At 41.2% G+C, this 17,489-nt stretch overlaps 1 protein-coding gene across 2 annotated transcripts in view; it reads left to right on the top strand.

The window, feature by feature from the left end:
- PDZRN3 (PDZ domain containing ring finger 3) overlaps positions 1-17,489 on the top strand; it is a 244,604-nt gene that overhangs the window by 16,766 nt on the left and 210,349 nt on the right. For both annotated transcript variants that reach the window (XM_059940195.1, XM_059940196.1), the window contains one exon: positions 4,469-4,576. In XM_059940195.1, the coding sequence (XP_059796178.1) occupies positions 4,469-4,576 (108 nt within the window). The remainder of the gene's footprint in view (positions 1-4,468; positions 4,577-17,489) is intronic.

Genomic DNA, 17,489 nt, shown 5'->3' with positions numbered 1-17,489 from the left:
GGCCAGGGAGACTGGGTCCCTGTGGTCATTGAGTGTATGTCCTGGGTGATATTGGGCAAGAAACAAGCAAATACAGTAATTACAGATGGGAGAAGTACAATGAAGGGTAAAAAGTGGGAGGATGGCATGTGGTAGCCACCGAGGAGCAAGGGCCACCATTGGCTAGAGTAATCAGGAAAGAGAGGAAGGGATATTAAGGCAAATCCTAAAGGATAAGAAGATGTCAGCTATCCAGCTGTGGTTAATGTTTGCCCCCACCTTCATGGAGCTCAAGTCCAGATGGAGGAACTGATGAGTTAGGAGAGGAAAACACTGTTCTCATTGATATACGCTGTGCCTGGGTCCAGCTAAAGATGCGTGGGGGCGGTGGAGTGGGGGGGGGGCCGTTAACCGTAGGGAAGGAGGCATCCTGGGGCAGGGCCATTGGAGCTGGGTTCTGAAGGATGAGTTGGAGTTTGCTAGATCAGAGGGTCCATATATAATACATTTAGTTGAGCAGTCTTAACTGTAAAAAAAAAAGAGCATATTTAGTTAGCTACAGATTATAAATATATTTACTACTGAACTAATGTTACCTGTCTTATAAAAGTTACATGCAAAAGAGTCATTTTAAATTATGAAATTAAAATATGAATATGATTTTTAAAATGCTTTTTTGTCATTCCAGTGTGTTGCATTGCAAATACCCATCTTTGAAGACCACTGAGCTAAAAGAAAGTGGGCAGACCCAGGGAAGCCCAGACAAGGACAGGAACAGAGTTGAGGGGTGGCAGGAAGTGGTCAGAGGAGGCTGGAGAAGCAGAGGCGGGTTATGATTAAATTCCCTTTGCTTTTAGCCAAGGCTACAGTTTCTTGCAAGAAACTTCCACACCGTTGATTGTAAGAAATGACGGCTTAGTTGTACGTGATACGTAGTCATTAAAATGATAAACTAATACATTATCTGCCTTATAAAACATACTTAAAAAAGAACACTTCTAGACAATGAGGAGAATGAAGGTGGGCGGGGGTAGGGGCCGGTCCCACTTGGCTGGGCCCCAGCACTGTGCACACACCCTTGTGTTCCTCCCATCGTCTCGGGGTGTTTCATAAGAAACTAACACTGTGGGCTTCCCTGGTGGCTCAGTGGTTAGGAATCCGCCTGCCAATGCAGGGGACGCGGGTTCGAGCCCTGGTCCGGGAGGATCCCACATGCCGCACAGCAACTAAGCCCATGCACCACAACTACTGAGGCCCACGCGCCTAAAGCCCGTGCTCCGAAACAGGAGAAGCCACCGCAGTGAGAAGCCCGCGCACCGCAACGAAGAGTAGCCCCCACTCACTGCAATGAGAGAAAGCCTGCGCCCAGCAACAAAGACCCAACACAGCCAAAAATAAATAAATAAAATAAATTTATAAAAAACAAACAAACAAAAAAACACAAAAATCCCAGCAGGGTTCTCCTGACACCCATTAAAAAAAAAAAAAAAAAAAAAAAAAAAGGAAACTAACATTGTGTCAGGCTGGGACTTTTCGCTTTCTCCTTTTTCCAGTTGACTGAGAGATCCTAGGCGGCATGTCACGGTGCTGCTCTGATTCAGTTCTTGCTGCCAGGGGTTAGGCTCTCCAGCTCTGGGAGGGGCTGAGGGAGCCAACTGGGGCTTGACTGGCTCAGTAATTGTCCCTAGGAAACACCAGGACCGGATGGACCCAAGTTCTCCAACTTACCGTCAAGAATGTGTTTTGTCGTTTGGCACAAATAACAGAGAGTTGGCTGTGCTTGGTTTTTGTTCATAATTTTTATTCCTCCTCTCCATACCCATCATTACCAGTTTTAAGAAACAACTACCGTAAACGAAGATGCATTTCACTTTTAGATGTTTCAGAAGTTTCTGCAGCCAAAAGCGCCCAAACTAGGAAGATCTCTTCTGCACACACCAAAGCGTACATAGAAGAAGGGAGCCTGATGTTTGCAAAATGCCTGAAATGGAGAGGCAAGCCTAGGGCTTGACAACTGTTGGGCAGCCAACTATGGGAAAGCCCGAAAAGATGGTGTTTAGTTTCTGCACATCCCCAGGGGTGAAAGGATGCTTCCAGCCTCACTAGAATGCAGTTGTTGTTTTTTTCCTCAGACTTACCAAAGAACATGTTTTAGGTCATTTTCTTTTTCCTTTAAAAAAAGTGATTTAAGCACAAACCAGACTCAATGTTGTAGCGTTCAAAAGTGTTCTCAGTTTATGTGGTCTTTTTGCAAGAACTCCATGCATGGCCCTGGGGAGGAAAATTGAATTCCATATGCATGTGTTTGCCGTTGTGTTTTTAAAAACTTGTGCTGATTAGCAGAAACAGTAAAGGGAAACCTAAATGGATTCTTCACTGTTGCCTGGAAATCTGGCAGGTCATTGAGAACAGGCTAAAAAGCCAGGATGAGCTACAATGCGCACTCATTGTCAGTTACTGGAAGTAGAACACCGTGCACATGACGTGTGTGTTTCCCAAGGAATTCCTGTGTTGGATGCTTGGTTGGGTTGTGGCATAAGCCCAGCCAGGGGGCTCTGACATAAGGCTTTTCATTGCATGATGCAGTACATATCAGTTTTGGTTATTATGAGGATTAAGTGGTGGACAGAGTACACTCACTATGTACCTGGTACCTAGTGTGTGTCAGTAAATAGAAGCTGTTGCACTGCTCTGTATCTGTATCTGATACAGGCACGTAGGGAGCTACGCAGATGCCTTGGGACGCGTGCATCATTAGTAGTGGCTGTGAGAGAGAAAGGAGGCTCATAGAAATTCAGACAGTGAAGGCCTGAGCGGAGTGCTGTGATGCTGGCCAGGGGTGCCTTTGGGGGCCGGCTGATCCAGCACAACACCCACAGACTTGCAGACCCTTCTCTCTTGGAAGAGTGTTGATAGAATCCAGATGGCAGTGAGAGACTTATCTTTGTCTTGTGGGGATAAGTGTTGGGAAAAACACTTAATGTTCATTTTTGCTTGTGATTTTGGTGTCTTTTGAATCATATTTATAACATTATATAGTGTGTGTGTGTCTTTGTGAGAAGCGGGGGAGGGAGGGGACAGAAGAGATGGAGAATGTGCATTTTCCCACCCTTGGTTACTGCTGTTACACTTCAAGGGGTAGATTGAACCACTTCAAAGCCATCTCTCTCTTTCTTTAGAATATAGGTTTGTTTTTGTTGTTGTTGTTTTGCAGCTTAAAGAGGAAAATGTTGTATTTTCATAATTATTTTTTAACAAATGGAATTTTGATGTATTTGCGTGTAGAGAAATTAGTACTGAAGTGGATCTTCTTATGGCGTTATGTCAGGGAAATTACCACGATGGTAGATTTTGGAGTTTTTGTGGAACATCCTGAACTTACTTCCCAAATGCTTTTGTTTGGAAACAACACATGCTTTTGCCATTGCATTTATAAATCCATCTGTTAATCACGAGAAATTTAATCCACACACTTGGAGAGCATTCATCCCAGTGCTATTTGGAAAGAAGTTCATGAACAAGCTGTGAGGGTTTTTTTTTTTATGAGTTTGTTGGAGCTTTTTGATTTTAAATAAAGGGAGGACTTTGAGCAGCGAGCCGTCTTCTTTCCCAGAAAGTTTCAGTCTGGACTTTGAAAGATATAAAGGGATTCTAGAAGATTGGAGATCAGAATTTTTTAGGAAGGGGGAGGGGTCGTGGTGGGCTTTTCTGATGCAAATCAGAACAAAGATAAAACGCCTATTTTCACCATCAGATTATTGGATATTTAAAAGTTTTATAATACTCTGTGCTTGTGGGGATATGAGAATACACTGTCTAATGAGCTGTAAGTACAAGCTCTCTGAAGGGTAGTTTGGCAACATCTATCAAATATACATACCCTTTGACCCAGCAGTTCCATTGCTAGGGATTTGCCCCGATATATACTAGCAAAGATATTTCAAAATACAGATAGAAAGGAATTAGAGGTGACACAGTCTCTAACAGCAACAGCTGTAAACAGTGCTAATTATCCCTTTGTGGGGATACTGTCCAGTCACTTAAGGGAGTGAGGTAGACAGTGGGCCTGATGGTGAAGAATCTCCAACATTTTTAAAGTTAAGTGAAAGAGGCCAGGCACCCAAGAACGTGGGGAGCATAATCCCGTTTCTGTGTGTAAGAAAGAAAGAAATACATGTTTAGGAAGGTGATACATGAAAATGTTTTGGAAAGGATGGATAAAGTGCTACTCGATGCAGTGAAGGGGTAGAAGGACAGTGGGTTAGAGATGGCAGGGGCTTATCATTTTATACCTTTTGGTATGGCTTGACTTATTTTATCACATGTTAATTTTAGTTTAAAACAGATATCAGGGGAAACAGCTGGCTTTTACCCCGTTGCCACTTGTGCCACCAGCAAGAACCCATTACTGTTTTAAGAGTGTAAGCTTGATTTTCATGATCAACTTAATGCCTAGCATTCATGTGTGTGTTTTTTTTTTAACCCAAAGGACAACCAAGATGGATCATCCAGTGAAGGAATCTTTGTATCCAAAATAGTTGACAGTGGACCTGCAGCCAAGGACGGAGGCCTGCAAATTCACGACAGGATTATCGAGGTATGTGGACACTGCCAGGGTCTTCTATAGGCCGAATGGCATCCCGTCTTCATCCGGCTCAAGGCAGGGTGTTCGGTGGGGCAGGGAGGCCTCAGCTGGTGACTCTTGAGGCAGGAGTCAGACCTCTCCGATGGTGTGGGACCAGACTGCGTGCTGATTGCCTTGCTCTTAAGCTTTTGTTCATGTTCAGTGCAGAGAAGCCAGATTATGAGTGGCTTGTTGACGATTTGGCTCTTGTCACGCGGCCGCGCATCTGTTTTGCGTGCTTCAGTTAGAGCTTCGTGTGAAAACCACTGGGGAGTCGTGTGTTAGTTAGAACCAGGTGAGCAGTCCCTGTGGTGCAAATGGTGGCTCTGTTCAGATCGGTGACCAGGGAGGGGTCATTGTGTCGGCTGTGGAATCACTCTAACGTCCTCAGGGCTCATGACACACAATCATTTCTACATATCCCTCTTTTATGCGTGTCTTTTTTGCCTGTTGTCACTTGTACTAGTTGACTGTCCGGGGACGTGCAGGCAAAGGTTGATATTCAGGACGGTCACTCATCTCATCACCCACTTCCTCATTTTCAATTTTCACTCATCATTTTAAACTTTTACTTAGGGGCTTTATAGATTTTCTCCGGGGGAGGTAGGTAGCTCCCTCCGCCCTGCCACAGGACACTTTGGAATAGGGTCACACAGTGTCCTAGCATGCTCCGAGTTGCTGAAAGGGAAAGAGTGATTCAGGGCCTGCTTGTGTGGGCTCCTGTTGCAAAGTTTGATACAAATGACTATATTTTGCTGGTGGTTTTGGCTATTTTGATTGCTCTTTTAATGGATAAATATATATATATATATATATATATATATATATATATATATATATATATATATACATACACATGGGCTCAATTTGTTGGCTCTCCTATGAGGAAAAAATTAAATAGGAGAATCCAGGATGAGTTGTTGAAGCCCATAAGAAACTCCCCCATGGGCCGTAGCCATAATACAGCACATTAAACAGGAAACTGGAAAAATGGTACTGTGACCACTGCATGTTTTATGTTCCAAACACACATTTGCATAGCATCTGTATTTCTTGAGTATATTTGTGGTCTGTTTCAAACCTTGTACCGAGTGGGAACTCTGACCATGTGATAAGCCACGAGGGAAGTTCCTGTAACCCACCGTAATGTGGCCATGTGCTTCCGGGGAAGGGAGCGTTGGGGAGAGGACGACAGAGTCTTGCTTTTCTGGTCTCGTTTGGATGAATTCTGCAATGTGCAAAGCAGTACACTTCAGGTCAGTTTATATCCTTAGGGAGACAGACGGTTATATCTCCCCAAGAAAGCGAACTGAACGAGTTAGGGTGTAAGAGTTACTTTTCTGAAGGAGTGGGTGCAGTGTGACAATTGACGTATTAAAAGGATACTTGATTTTGTTTTAAGGACATCATTAGCACTGCTACATCCCCCTTGACTTTTTGAAGGGTTCTTAAGCTTGGAGATCTTTTTGCTGCATGTTTTAGGGTCAATCTTCATATTTCCCCGGTCAGGGGAGTGGATTTTTCCCTACCAGGAATTTGCTTGGGCAAGACGCTTTTTCAAGAGCTCAAATGTGTCCTTACTGTCTTTTTTTAAAAGAAAGAGAGAATACATTTTCTGGACTGTTGTTCCAAAAGATAAGTACAGCTTCCATTGCCAAGGGTTTGGTGGAACAGCCAGTTTCTGTAAGTAATGGAATTTCATTGCTCGTATGTTTTGCAAATGAGAAATGTACAGCTGGGCAGGATTTTCTCTTGGCAAAGGGTGATCTGTGTTTGAAACATTTAGTACTGTTTCTGGTAAGTCACATTCCCCTTTTGGATAGTATGTAAAATATTAATCATGTCCCAGTGTTGAGATGGAAAGAAGGATGATCACAATAGAGAAACAACATATGTGTAATTGCAATTGACACCCCGTGCCCTTCTCCATCAAATCCTAATCTCTTTTGACATGATACAGTGATTCGCATGCCTGAAAACGATGTTCTCCTGTTCACCTTGTCTGTGTCTGAGTTTATTACCAGGCATGAATTTGATTATTTTAAGTGTGCCTGTGGGTTCACTAAGAAGAGTCAGGGGCTTTCTAGTTTTCCTCCATATTTCTTCCTTTTCAGAGGAGTGAGCAAACTCCCACTAGATTTTCACCATAAGAACTTTCATCCTGGCAAAAGGACGTTTATATTAAATCCATAGAGACTGACTAAATCTCGTCCTCACTGCAGAGTTGTTAACGGTTACTCTGTTCCTACCGCTCTTTGTTCCCTGAGACCAGAGCTGTAGTTCTCACCCACATCAGAACCAAGCACGCTCGCCTTGTGTTTTATCGGAAATATTGTGAAATGCCATCAATACTCTCATGAAACGAAATTCATCGATAATATTTATATACATGCACACCTAATGGTAGAACCTATATACTGTCATTAATAGAAAAATAACAGGAAGATCATTTATAGTAAAATGTATATATCGGTGTGTAAATGCTCGGGCACGGCCGCATTAGAAGCCACTGTGATGTTTGCTGCCAGACGCTGGCATCTCCTTGTGGGCTCGGCACGGTGCACCGGCGACAGAAGTTGCTGGTCCAGGAAGGCGGTGCTGCGGAGTTTGGCACCACGAGCGGCATCGCCGTCCACGATTGGATTTTCCACGGTGGTGAACAGATTGTGGTTAAGATACGGCACAATTAAATACAGTCTTCCTTTGATTTACACACGTCTTTGTGTGTGTGTGTGTGTGTGTTTTAAAAATTGTGGTAAAATATACATAACATAAAATTTACCATTTTAACCATTTGTAAGTGTACTTTTCTGGGGCATTAAGTACTTGATCGTGCAACCATCACCACCATCCATCTCCAGAACTTTTTTGTCTTCCCAAACTGAAACTGTAGCCATTAACCCACCCCTCCTCCCCTTCCCCCAGCTCCTGGCTGCCACCCTTCTGTTTTCTGTTTCTATGCATTTGACTACTCTAGGTACCTCACATAAGTGGAATGCTACAGTATTTATCTTTCTGTGTCTGGCTCATTTCACTTAGCGTGGTGGCCTCCACAGTCCTCTGTGGACTTGTAACATGTGTCAGAATTCCATCTTTTTTAAAGCTGAACACTATTCCATTGTATGTATAGAAGTATATACCACATTTTGTTTATCCATTCATCCATCGATGGACATTTAGCTTGCCTCCATCTTTACATTGTGGTGAATAATACTGCTGTGAACATGGGTGTGTAATCTGTATGCATTTAAATTGCAAAAACAAAACAAAACAAAAAAACCCTCAGTGTTTATATGTAAAACAGAGTTAGGGTGTACCCTCAGGTAATTATAAAACGTTTGTTACTTTACCTTTACTAATGTCTGGCAGGATACGGGAAGGTTATTCAGGAAGCCCAATACTTCTTCATTGCCCGAGACTCTGTGCGTTTAGGGCTTCTAGCATGCTTGGTCCCCACCCCAATCCTTGTGACAATGAAAAATGCTTCCATAGGTTTCCAGCACTACCTCGGGTTATGATAGGGACCCCAGGGAGAATGACTGGGGTAGAGATTTGTCTTGTTCCCAAACCTTATGATGCAAGGTGCGTTGCTCAGAAGCTCGTTCTTGCATTCTGCTCGTCTCTCATTTGGCGGTAAGTGAATTTCTGTGACAGTTGTCTGGGCTAAATGCAATGTCCTCTTCTGCTTTGAGATAGTAAATGCAATTCTCCGAGTGCAGTGAAGGCAGGGAGTGAAGCCCTCTGTTGCCACTAACCTTTATTTTGTACAATCCTCTGTAAATACGTGTTCATCTTGGGAGTGTTATGATTTGAAGACCCAAGCATGTGGTCACAGAATGTGTGTAAGCTCAGTGGCTTTTGTGTAAATCAGTCATTCTCTGTTTTGTTTGCTGTAGGTTTGGTTAGTCTGTCATTGCTCAAAAGGCTGGGTTACAGGGTTGACTAGAACAGATTAACACTGCCTTCCCTTCCCGAGCTAGGCTACTTGGTAAAGCGAGATTTTACTATTTGTTAGTGAAGATAATGTTCTCCCACCAACTAAAATTGCAGGGTGGCATGTGAATTCACCTGAAAAAGCATTTAGTTTTAGAAAAAGGAAGACGCTCTTTTTTTTCTGTTAACTTTTTATTTTGACATAATTTCAGACTTCCATTAATGAATTCCTGTACAGTCTTTACCCAGATTCCCCCAGCATTACCATCTGCTACATTTACTTTATCCCTTTCTCTCTCTACCCCTATTCCTAAATACATCAGTGTGTATTTTTTTTTTTTTTAGGAATAAGACCTCTTACATAACTACAATCCATTTATCTAAATCAGGAAATTAATATTGGTAGGGCCCTATTGTTTCATCTACAGAATTTAGTCAGATTTCTAATAATCTGTACAGTGTCCTTGATAGCAAGAGAAAACCGCAGATCATAGGTTTTATTGAGTTGTCATAGTTCTTGATTTCCTTTCCTTTAGAGCAGTGGCTTAAGTTTTTTGTCTTGCATGCTACTGATGTTTTCGAAGAACACAAACTAAGTCTTTTGTATAATGTCTCCCAATTTGGGTTTGTCTGATGTTTCCTCATGAGTATGGATCCAGGCCATACATTTTGGGCAGGAATACCAAAGAAGTGATAGAATGTCCTTCTCAGCGCATCCTGTCGGGGGTCACACGATGTCACTTTGTCCCTTTATTAGTGATGTTAACTTAGACTGCTTGGTTAAAGTCTTTATCTGCCAGGTCTGTCTGCTGTAAAGGTACTGTTTCCTCCTTTGTCTTGTATCCTTTCGGGGAGAGTGGAGGATACTTTGAGGCTGTGGAAATATCCTGCTGCGACTCAAACTCTCATACACTGGTTTTCGCACCCACTTATGGATTTTACTTGACTTGATTATTATTATAATGGTTGACGAATGGTGATTTACTAAGTACATTCCTTCTATGTTTATGAGTTGTAAGAAGAAGTGTTCCTTTCCTCCCTGTTTTTTTCTACCTATCTCCATCTGTCTGTCTGTCTGTCTATTTCAGTATGGACTCATGGATTCTTATAATTTGGTGGTCACCTTGGCCAGTTTTGGCCAGGAGGAGCTTTTTCAAGCTAGTACCTCTGTCCTTTTCTCATGTTTCCATCAGTTTTTGAGCACTTCCTTACTTTGTGGCACCACGAGATGTCCCAGGCTCATCTTGTACTTTGCTTGCCCCAGCCCTAGAATCAGCTCTTTTTCCAAGTAGCTCTAACTCCACTGAGTAGCTCTAACTCCATTGAGTGAAGAGTGAGTGGCGTTTAGAAACCAACATATGGGTGCTAGGGTGATCATATATAATTATATGAGGTTATAATTGAGGTTTCATTGTTTCTAGGCAGTCTCATCAGAGGTAGAAAATGTAAATACGCACATACACACACAATATTATCATCATCAACAACAACACACATCTCTCCTTCTATTTCTCTATTCATCCTTTTATATACTTTGAAAACTATGCCTGTATCAGTACGTCTAATTCCAGTCCAAGTCTGCATGGTTAAGTTTCTCCTCCTCCTTTGAAGATTTGCAACTCCTAGAGGAATCCCTTTTGAAATAGTGATGAATGTACTCTTTTCTTTTGAATCAAATCTCTGATCTTTGCTTAGATGTTATCAGTGAATTAAAAGTTGTTGATGAAAATTGTTTAAAATATTTCCATATTATTTTTGGTTTGATTTTGGGAGGAAAAATATGCTCTAAAGTAGGTGATTTTGTAATTATATTTTTCTTTCATTATGGGGTAAGAAAGGCTCGGTATTTCTTGTGTAACTCTATGCAGGAAACTTATTATTGCTAAACAGGCAGAGAGATGCCCAAGCCATTTGGGGGTAATATTAAAAATAAATACGTGGGGCTATGCTGTTGTCCTCTGTAGTGACTGATAGCCATGGACCACACTCAGCAGAGGAGAGGAAAAAATTCTGTGGCAATTATCCTCCTGAGAAGTAAAACCTATTCGTGTCAATTTGAAATCTCTGTTACCTCAGTTACACAAATAATCTGTTTTGATGAAAGAGATGTGGTATAATTCAAGCTATGTTGAGGAGATTCTTTTTAAGCTGCAAAAATAAGCAGGTTTTAGAGACCCCTTATTAGTAATGGACCCCAACTCTCCATTTCCAGAGGCAGAGACTAGAGTTTCATCTTAGTTACCAATTTCGATTGGTTGACAGTGTTGTACCCTGGATTACTATGTGGAAGGATTCTGAGACCATGTCTGGATTGAGTGGGGATGAGTGTGGTGATCATTTAGTGATGTTTGCCATGGACACAAGAGAGGAGGGGTGACAGTTTGACTCTGGATTTGTTATCTCTGGCTGGACTCATACGGTGTTTTTGGAATGACTACATTATCATTTGGAAGTAATGACTCTCCTTTCATTGGGATGGTGTGTGTTTCATAATAATGTATCAGTCATTCTTTTTGGTCTTCAGATGTAAAATAAAGTGGACACCTTTGTTGCATCTCGGTTTTTATTCCCTCCTCCCCCTGTTTAAACAAGCTTTTCACTTTCATCTTACTCTTATAGCCTATACCATAGCAATGGAAGTTCTGGCAAAATTAAAGCAGCTGATTTCCTTAGTATTAGCAGGCACATGTGGAAGTGGAAAGAGCCCTGAGATTTAAATGAGGACCCCAGGTTTAGGTTTCTACCAGGTTATTCGCTCTGTGGTCTTAGTATCCTAAATGCTGAGCTTCGAGTTCCTCATCTCTAAAGTGGGAAGAGTATTACTCTCTGTCTCCCCTACCTGTCATGCTGTCTGGGTAGAGCAAGGAGATAACATAGGTCAAAGGATTTTTGCTCTTAAGTGCCAATATGAAGAATTGTTTGGGGTTTTTTTCAAATTAAAATTTTAGTATCTGATACAAGAACTTAATACCAAAGCCAGTTACAGAAGTCAGCAAAATACTTCTGCGATCTGTTTTCCTCTTGTGTGTTTTAGCCAGAATGTAGTGCTGCTGCAGGATTATTGAGGAAACCTTGAACTGTTTCAGGCAGACATACTTTTTAGAATTAACATTGTGACCAATTAACACCAAGTATTTCCTCTTTACTCCCAGTTGCCTTTAAAAAAATAACATTTTGTATTAATTTTTTTCTAATGACTATACTGATGTATTGACTTGGTAATATTTATTATTGTTGTTATTTTCTTATTAGTTTTGCTATTAAAACTAACTTTAAAAAAAAAAACAGAAAAAAAACTAGGTTTTCCGTGAACATCTTTGTAACAGACATCACTGCACACCAGCCAGATAAACGTTAGGTGAAGAATAAAACATATGGCGTGATGCAATTTGTTTGTTTTAAAGACATTTATGTATATTAGTCTTTTCATAGGAAAAAGCACTCTGAGGTAATAAAACATTCTAAAGTTATATATAATGTTGTAGAGTGGGATTATGGGGGAACTTTAACATTTTTTAAGTCACCTTTCTATAATGTTGGACTTCTCCAGAGAAGTGAATATTCTTTTTTATAATCCAGAAAACAGTGAAGAGGAAAAATGGTGAGTTAGAAGTTTCCTTTGAGTTTTAAGTATCACAAAGCTGACTCCTGCTTGTGTGTTTCCTTTTGTACATTACTTGTCGTTCTCTTTTCCAGAAGCTCCTAGCAGGTGGCCTCAGGTATGAGATGGGTGGGCAGCTCATGCTGGGAGTCTGGAACCAGGCTGTTGGAAGTCCCTCCCTCCCATTCTCTGCCCAGATGATCAGAGTTCACTTCCTCTTGACACTGTGTACTTTTGTGGGAGTTGTGGCTCCCCAGAAGTTTTAAATCTATCCCCTCATGGTCAACCCTTAGTACAAAGAGTTACTTAGATCATCCACAAAGCACTTTAAAATCAAGAATAAATCAGAAGTGACTGGCATCCCCATTAAATTTTTTGAATAAAGATTAGGTTGAAAAATTAAATTTTTGGTAATTCCCAGACAACAGCAAAACAACAAACCCTTGACAACAGTACAGATAAGATACAGTTTATATTCAGTTGTCTTCTTTGTACACCATATCTAGACCCTTATCTTTAAGTATGGGGGTTTTGAGAACAAGAACCCACATCATTTTTTTTAAAAATTAAGTTTTCGTCTTTGTCTGTTGGTGTAAGACACAAAGAGCTAGGTGCACTTTTATCGGACTTGAAAGGTATGTTTGGAATGCTCTGACTTAAATTATCAACTATGAAGTATATGTAAAATAAGCTGTGTAGGAGAGACTCTGGGAGAACCTTTGAAAGCAGTAGGTCCACATCATTTTGGAAACAAAAACGAAGCACGGGGCCTATAGATGAGGGGGCTGGGAACAGGAGCAGGGAGAGTTAGATTAGGAATTGTCACTGGGACAATGACAATTGGAAGACTCAGCCGCGTGGAATTGGCGGCTGCAAGCGCTGGTTTTGCACTTATGCCACTTTCACTGAAAACTCCCAGTACCCCAGGGTGGGAAGCTGCAACGGCACGATTTCGTCTAATGATGATGAATGATTCCCATGAGCCTCGGGGAGAGGGCAGCTGGGATGGGGTTCTCGGCCACACAGATGCCACATTGCTCCGAGAAGACCTTTGGCTCTTCTGTTTTGTCTATTTGTCTGTGTCTATTTTGACAGTCATTTGAACTGCAGAGAGTCTGGGTCCCATCCCTCTTCTCCTGAGGGTAGCACTCCCCGCTTCCTTTTTGGCTCTTTTGAGTCTCTTAATTTCCATCTTTCATCACTTCCTCTTTTCCTGCTACTCCTCATGAGTCACTTGACAGCTCTCGGGGACCAGGAGAACTGAAAGCCTAAGAGTGTTTGCTTGCTTAGCCACTCGCCCACCTCCCCAAAGAGACGTGCCAGTCTGTTTTTTTTAAAGTGAGCTAAATATATGTATGTTTTATTTTTCACTCTCTGGAGAAACTCTGGGGTGGGTTAGAAGTTGCTGGCAGTCACTATCCAAAGAAGGCAGTTTTTGTTCTTTTCCTGGAATGATTGTTGCTATAGGACATTCATGTTTCTACACACGTCGATTTGAGAATTTGTTAGCCAGACACATACAACTCCTATGCGGTGTTTATTTTAAAAACCGGGAGGGGGATGAATTGTATAGAGTGATCTCTGGTCGTGGCTTGTTGAAAATCTTCATGTTGTGTGGGTTCTCAGGCTCACAGTGGAAGAGAAACCATCAGCAGGCGTGTGTTCTACTTGTTGGAGGCGAGTTGTATTCTCCCTAAGACTGAGATAGGCCAAGATGCATAGAGAGCTCATAGGTGGTCCCTGGCTCTGGGGAGTTTCCATGTCAGACCGATGGACAGAGGAAGGTAGCTGATACTCAGGCCCTGAGAAAGGCAGTCAGTTGTATAGAGTGGTTAGGAGTCATGGACTCTGGAATCACACCAGGTTTTGAATTTTAATTCTACCATCGCTAGCCTTGCGACCTTGGACAAGTTTCTCCTCATCTCTGAGCATTGCTTTCTTCTGTAAATTATGGACACCATTTAGGCACACCTTGGAGATACTGTGGGTCCAGTTTCAGACCACTGCAGTACAGCAAATATCACAATAAAAGGCGTCACATGAATTTTTTTTGGTTTGCCAGTGCATATAAAAGCGATGTTTGTACTATACTGTAGTCTATTGTGTACAATAACATTCTGTCTAAAAAAAAATGTAACAGACCTTCATTTAAAAATACTTTATTGTTAAAAAATGCCAAACATCACTGGTCACAGATCACCATAAGAAATATAAGCAAGAAAAAGTTTGAAATATTGCAGATTATCAAAATGTGACAGACACAAAACAGGCAAATGCTATTGAAAAGGGTGCCAATAGACTTGCCTGACGCAGCGTTGCCACAGATCTTCCATTTGTAAGAAATGCGATAATCTTCGAAGCGCAATAAAGGTGAAGCGCAATAAAACGAGGTCTGCCTGTACGTGTATCATAAAGTTGCTACAATAACGAATATAATGCATGTGTCTGAAAACTGTAAATTTGGCTCCAGAATAAACACTCCCCAGGTGGTTAGCTTTGCTGGTGTTGTTTCTTGTCATTCTGTAGAGGCTGGGCTGGAAGGACCTTCTAAAAAGCCAGTGCTTTGATGACGGTTTTATGGCACAGTTTCATAAACCCAAAATTACAGTTGTGAATAGATCATTTTAATTTGTTTTAGATTTCTTTTCTTTAATTAGTGACCCTTTGAATCTGGATGGAGAAACAGCTATCACTTCCTAAGGCCATATAAATCATGGTAATTGATCAATCAGGAATAATTCTTAGTTCACATGTTAGTGTGAACCTGGTAATTCATTGCATATGTGCTGACTTCAGTGTTCTAAAAATAAAGTAAAACAATTGCATGTTTAATATCAGCTATTTTTAAAGTGCCTGAACTGATTAAGATTTCCATTTTTATATTGACTCATGAGGAATATTGGGATTTTCTTGAAATTCTGGAGTTTGTATTTCTTTGAACAAAATCTTCCCTTAAGATGGCAACTCACATCAACTTCTTTTTAGGGTAACATTTATAAATTGATGTCAATGCAATACACCAACGTAGAAAAATTGAGAAATATGGTAAAGAGTAAAGATGAAAATAGAAAACCTTACTGATGGTAAGCAGTGTCTTGAAAAAACTTTAATCGGTTTGCTTAATCACAGGGTACAATGGCCTACTTGTCAGAATCTGATGAGACATGGAAATTGCATATGGAGCGCATAATATTACTTGCTCTAAACTCTAGCTTAAATGAAATGGTAGGAGCACAAGTAAAACAGGATGATGTATGATTTTTTACAGCAATGTTAGTGGATTTCAGATACTTTGTATCATTCTCTGAAATATCTGAAAGAGTCGGTGTGCTTATAGGAACCTCGGGGTGGGGTAATATTAACATATGTTGGGGGCTTGGAATAGAATTGCTGGTGATAAAGGAACTTTACAAGAGGGAATCAAGCAAGAAAAAAATGTGTCATATTTTTACTGAAAGCTGGAAACTCACTATCAATGGAGGAACATCTTAATTTTCTTTGGTGACTAAAAGGTAAGATTGAAAGCTAGCAAAAAGACCTACTTTCCCCTTTCCTTTTATTTATTTATTTTTTTTTTAAATTTTATTTATTTATTTATTTATTTATTTATTTATTCTTGGCTGTGTTGGGTCTTCGTTTCTGTGCGAGGGCTTTCTCCAGTTGCGGCAAGTGGGGGCCACTCTTCATCGCGGTGCGCGGGCCTCTCACTATCACGGCCTCTTGTTACGGAGCACAGGCTCCAGACGCGCAGGCTCAGTAATTGTGGCTCACGGGCCCAGTTGCTCCGCGGCATGTGGGATCTTCCCAGACCAGGGCCGGAACCCGTGTCTCCTGCATTGGCAGGCAGATTCTCAACCACTGCGCCAGCAGGGAAGCCCCTCCCCTTTCCTTTTAAAGGACTAATGATGGTGGTAACAAAGTTGGTGAAGTTTATAGTTTCTCCGTTCAGCTGCCCTGATCAGCATCTTGGTATCTGAAGGACTGATTGCTTTGGTATACGAAGCGGCAGAGGGAAACACGATCAGATAGAGGAAGGACATTAAATGCCGCATTGGGCTGAATCATTTTCAGAGAAATGTTACCTTAACCTTGGTATCTGCGTTTTCATCACGTTCTAAACCACACTTTAACTTTTATTAGCCACAAACCTTTAATAGACCGTGTTTTGACAAATAAGATTTTTTGTAGGACTGCTTCAAGAGCTTGTGAAAAACCGTATGTATATATATGACTCCATGTATGAGTATACGTATATATGAATCTGTGAGTAAGTGTATATGCCTGAATACATTGACTTCACATGAGTTACTTGTGAGATTTCGTCTTTATTTTGTATCAGCTGCTCATTGGAAACCCAGCACAAATCGGATGAAGTTTTAAGCTGTTTCAAATGTAGTCCCTGTTTAATAACCTCTGTTTACACTTTGTGAGAAATGAAAGGAGAATCCTTTGGGCAGGTGGTATTATGTAAAGTGCAGGCAAGGAAATCTTTGTTTTGACAAGGTTATTTAATTACCTGCAAAGCCTGTTCATAGGTAAGATTAGGTTATTTGCCTGACACGTTAAGTACGTCTTACAAGTGAAATTCAGAGAGTCTCCTCTGCTTAAATTTACTAGATTTAACAGAACGTACAGGGAATTACACTAATTCAGAGAGAAGAGGCCAAGGAAGGAAGTTGCTTTTTCCATTGAAATGATACTTTTCCTTTCTTCTTCAGTTTGTTTGAAAGTTAAGTTCATGTAAGGGTTTGTTATTTTTTGCCATTATTAGAACACTAAAGGCATTCAATGTGATCTGTTTGTGGCCTTTTGTTATAATTGATCCCAGTTCTAAGTGATCTTTTAAAACTTAAAATAGTAGAGATTTAAGAAGAGAAAAATTGATACGTTTCTTTTCATTCGGAATCAGCTTAGTCCAGTCGGGGTTTTTTTGTTTTTTTTTTTTTTAAGCGTGATGCGTGTGAGAAGTACAAGTCAGAAGGGTTATAAAAATGGCATCGTATCATCTGCAGGGAGTGCTGATCTTAAACTGTTTTAAGACTATGTAAGAGGCTTCCCTGGTGGCGCAGTGGTTGGGAGTCTGCCTGCCAGTGCAGGGCACACGGGTTCGAGCCCTGGTCTGGGAAGATCCCACATGCCGCGGAGCAACTGGGCCCATGAGCCACGATTGCTGAGCCTGCGCGTCTGGAGCCTGTGCTCCACAACAAAAGAGGCCGTGACGGTGAGAGGCCTGCGCACCGCGATGAAGAGTGGCCCCCGCTTGCCACAACTAGAGAAAGCCCTCGAACAGAAACGAAGACCCAACACAGCCATAAATAAATAAATAAATAAATTAAAAAAAAAAAAAAAAAA

The sequence above is a fragment of the Balaenoptera ricei genome, chromosome 11, assembly GCF_028023285.1.
Source record: "Balaenoptera ricei isolate mBalRic1 chromosome 11, mBalRic1.hap2, whole genome shotgun sequence".
NCBI lineage: Eukaryota > Metazoa > Chordata > Mammalia > Artiodactyla > Balaenopteridae > Balaenoptera > Balaenoptera ricei.
The sequence above is the reverse complement of the archived record's forward strand: the minus strand, read 5'-3'. Positions and strand labels throughout refer to the sequence as shown.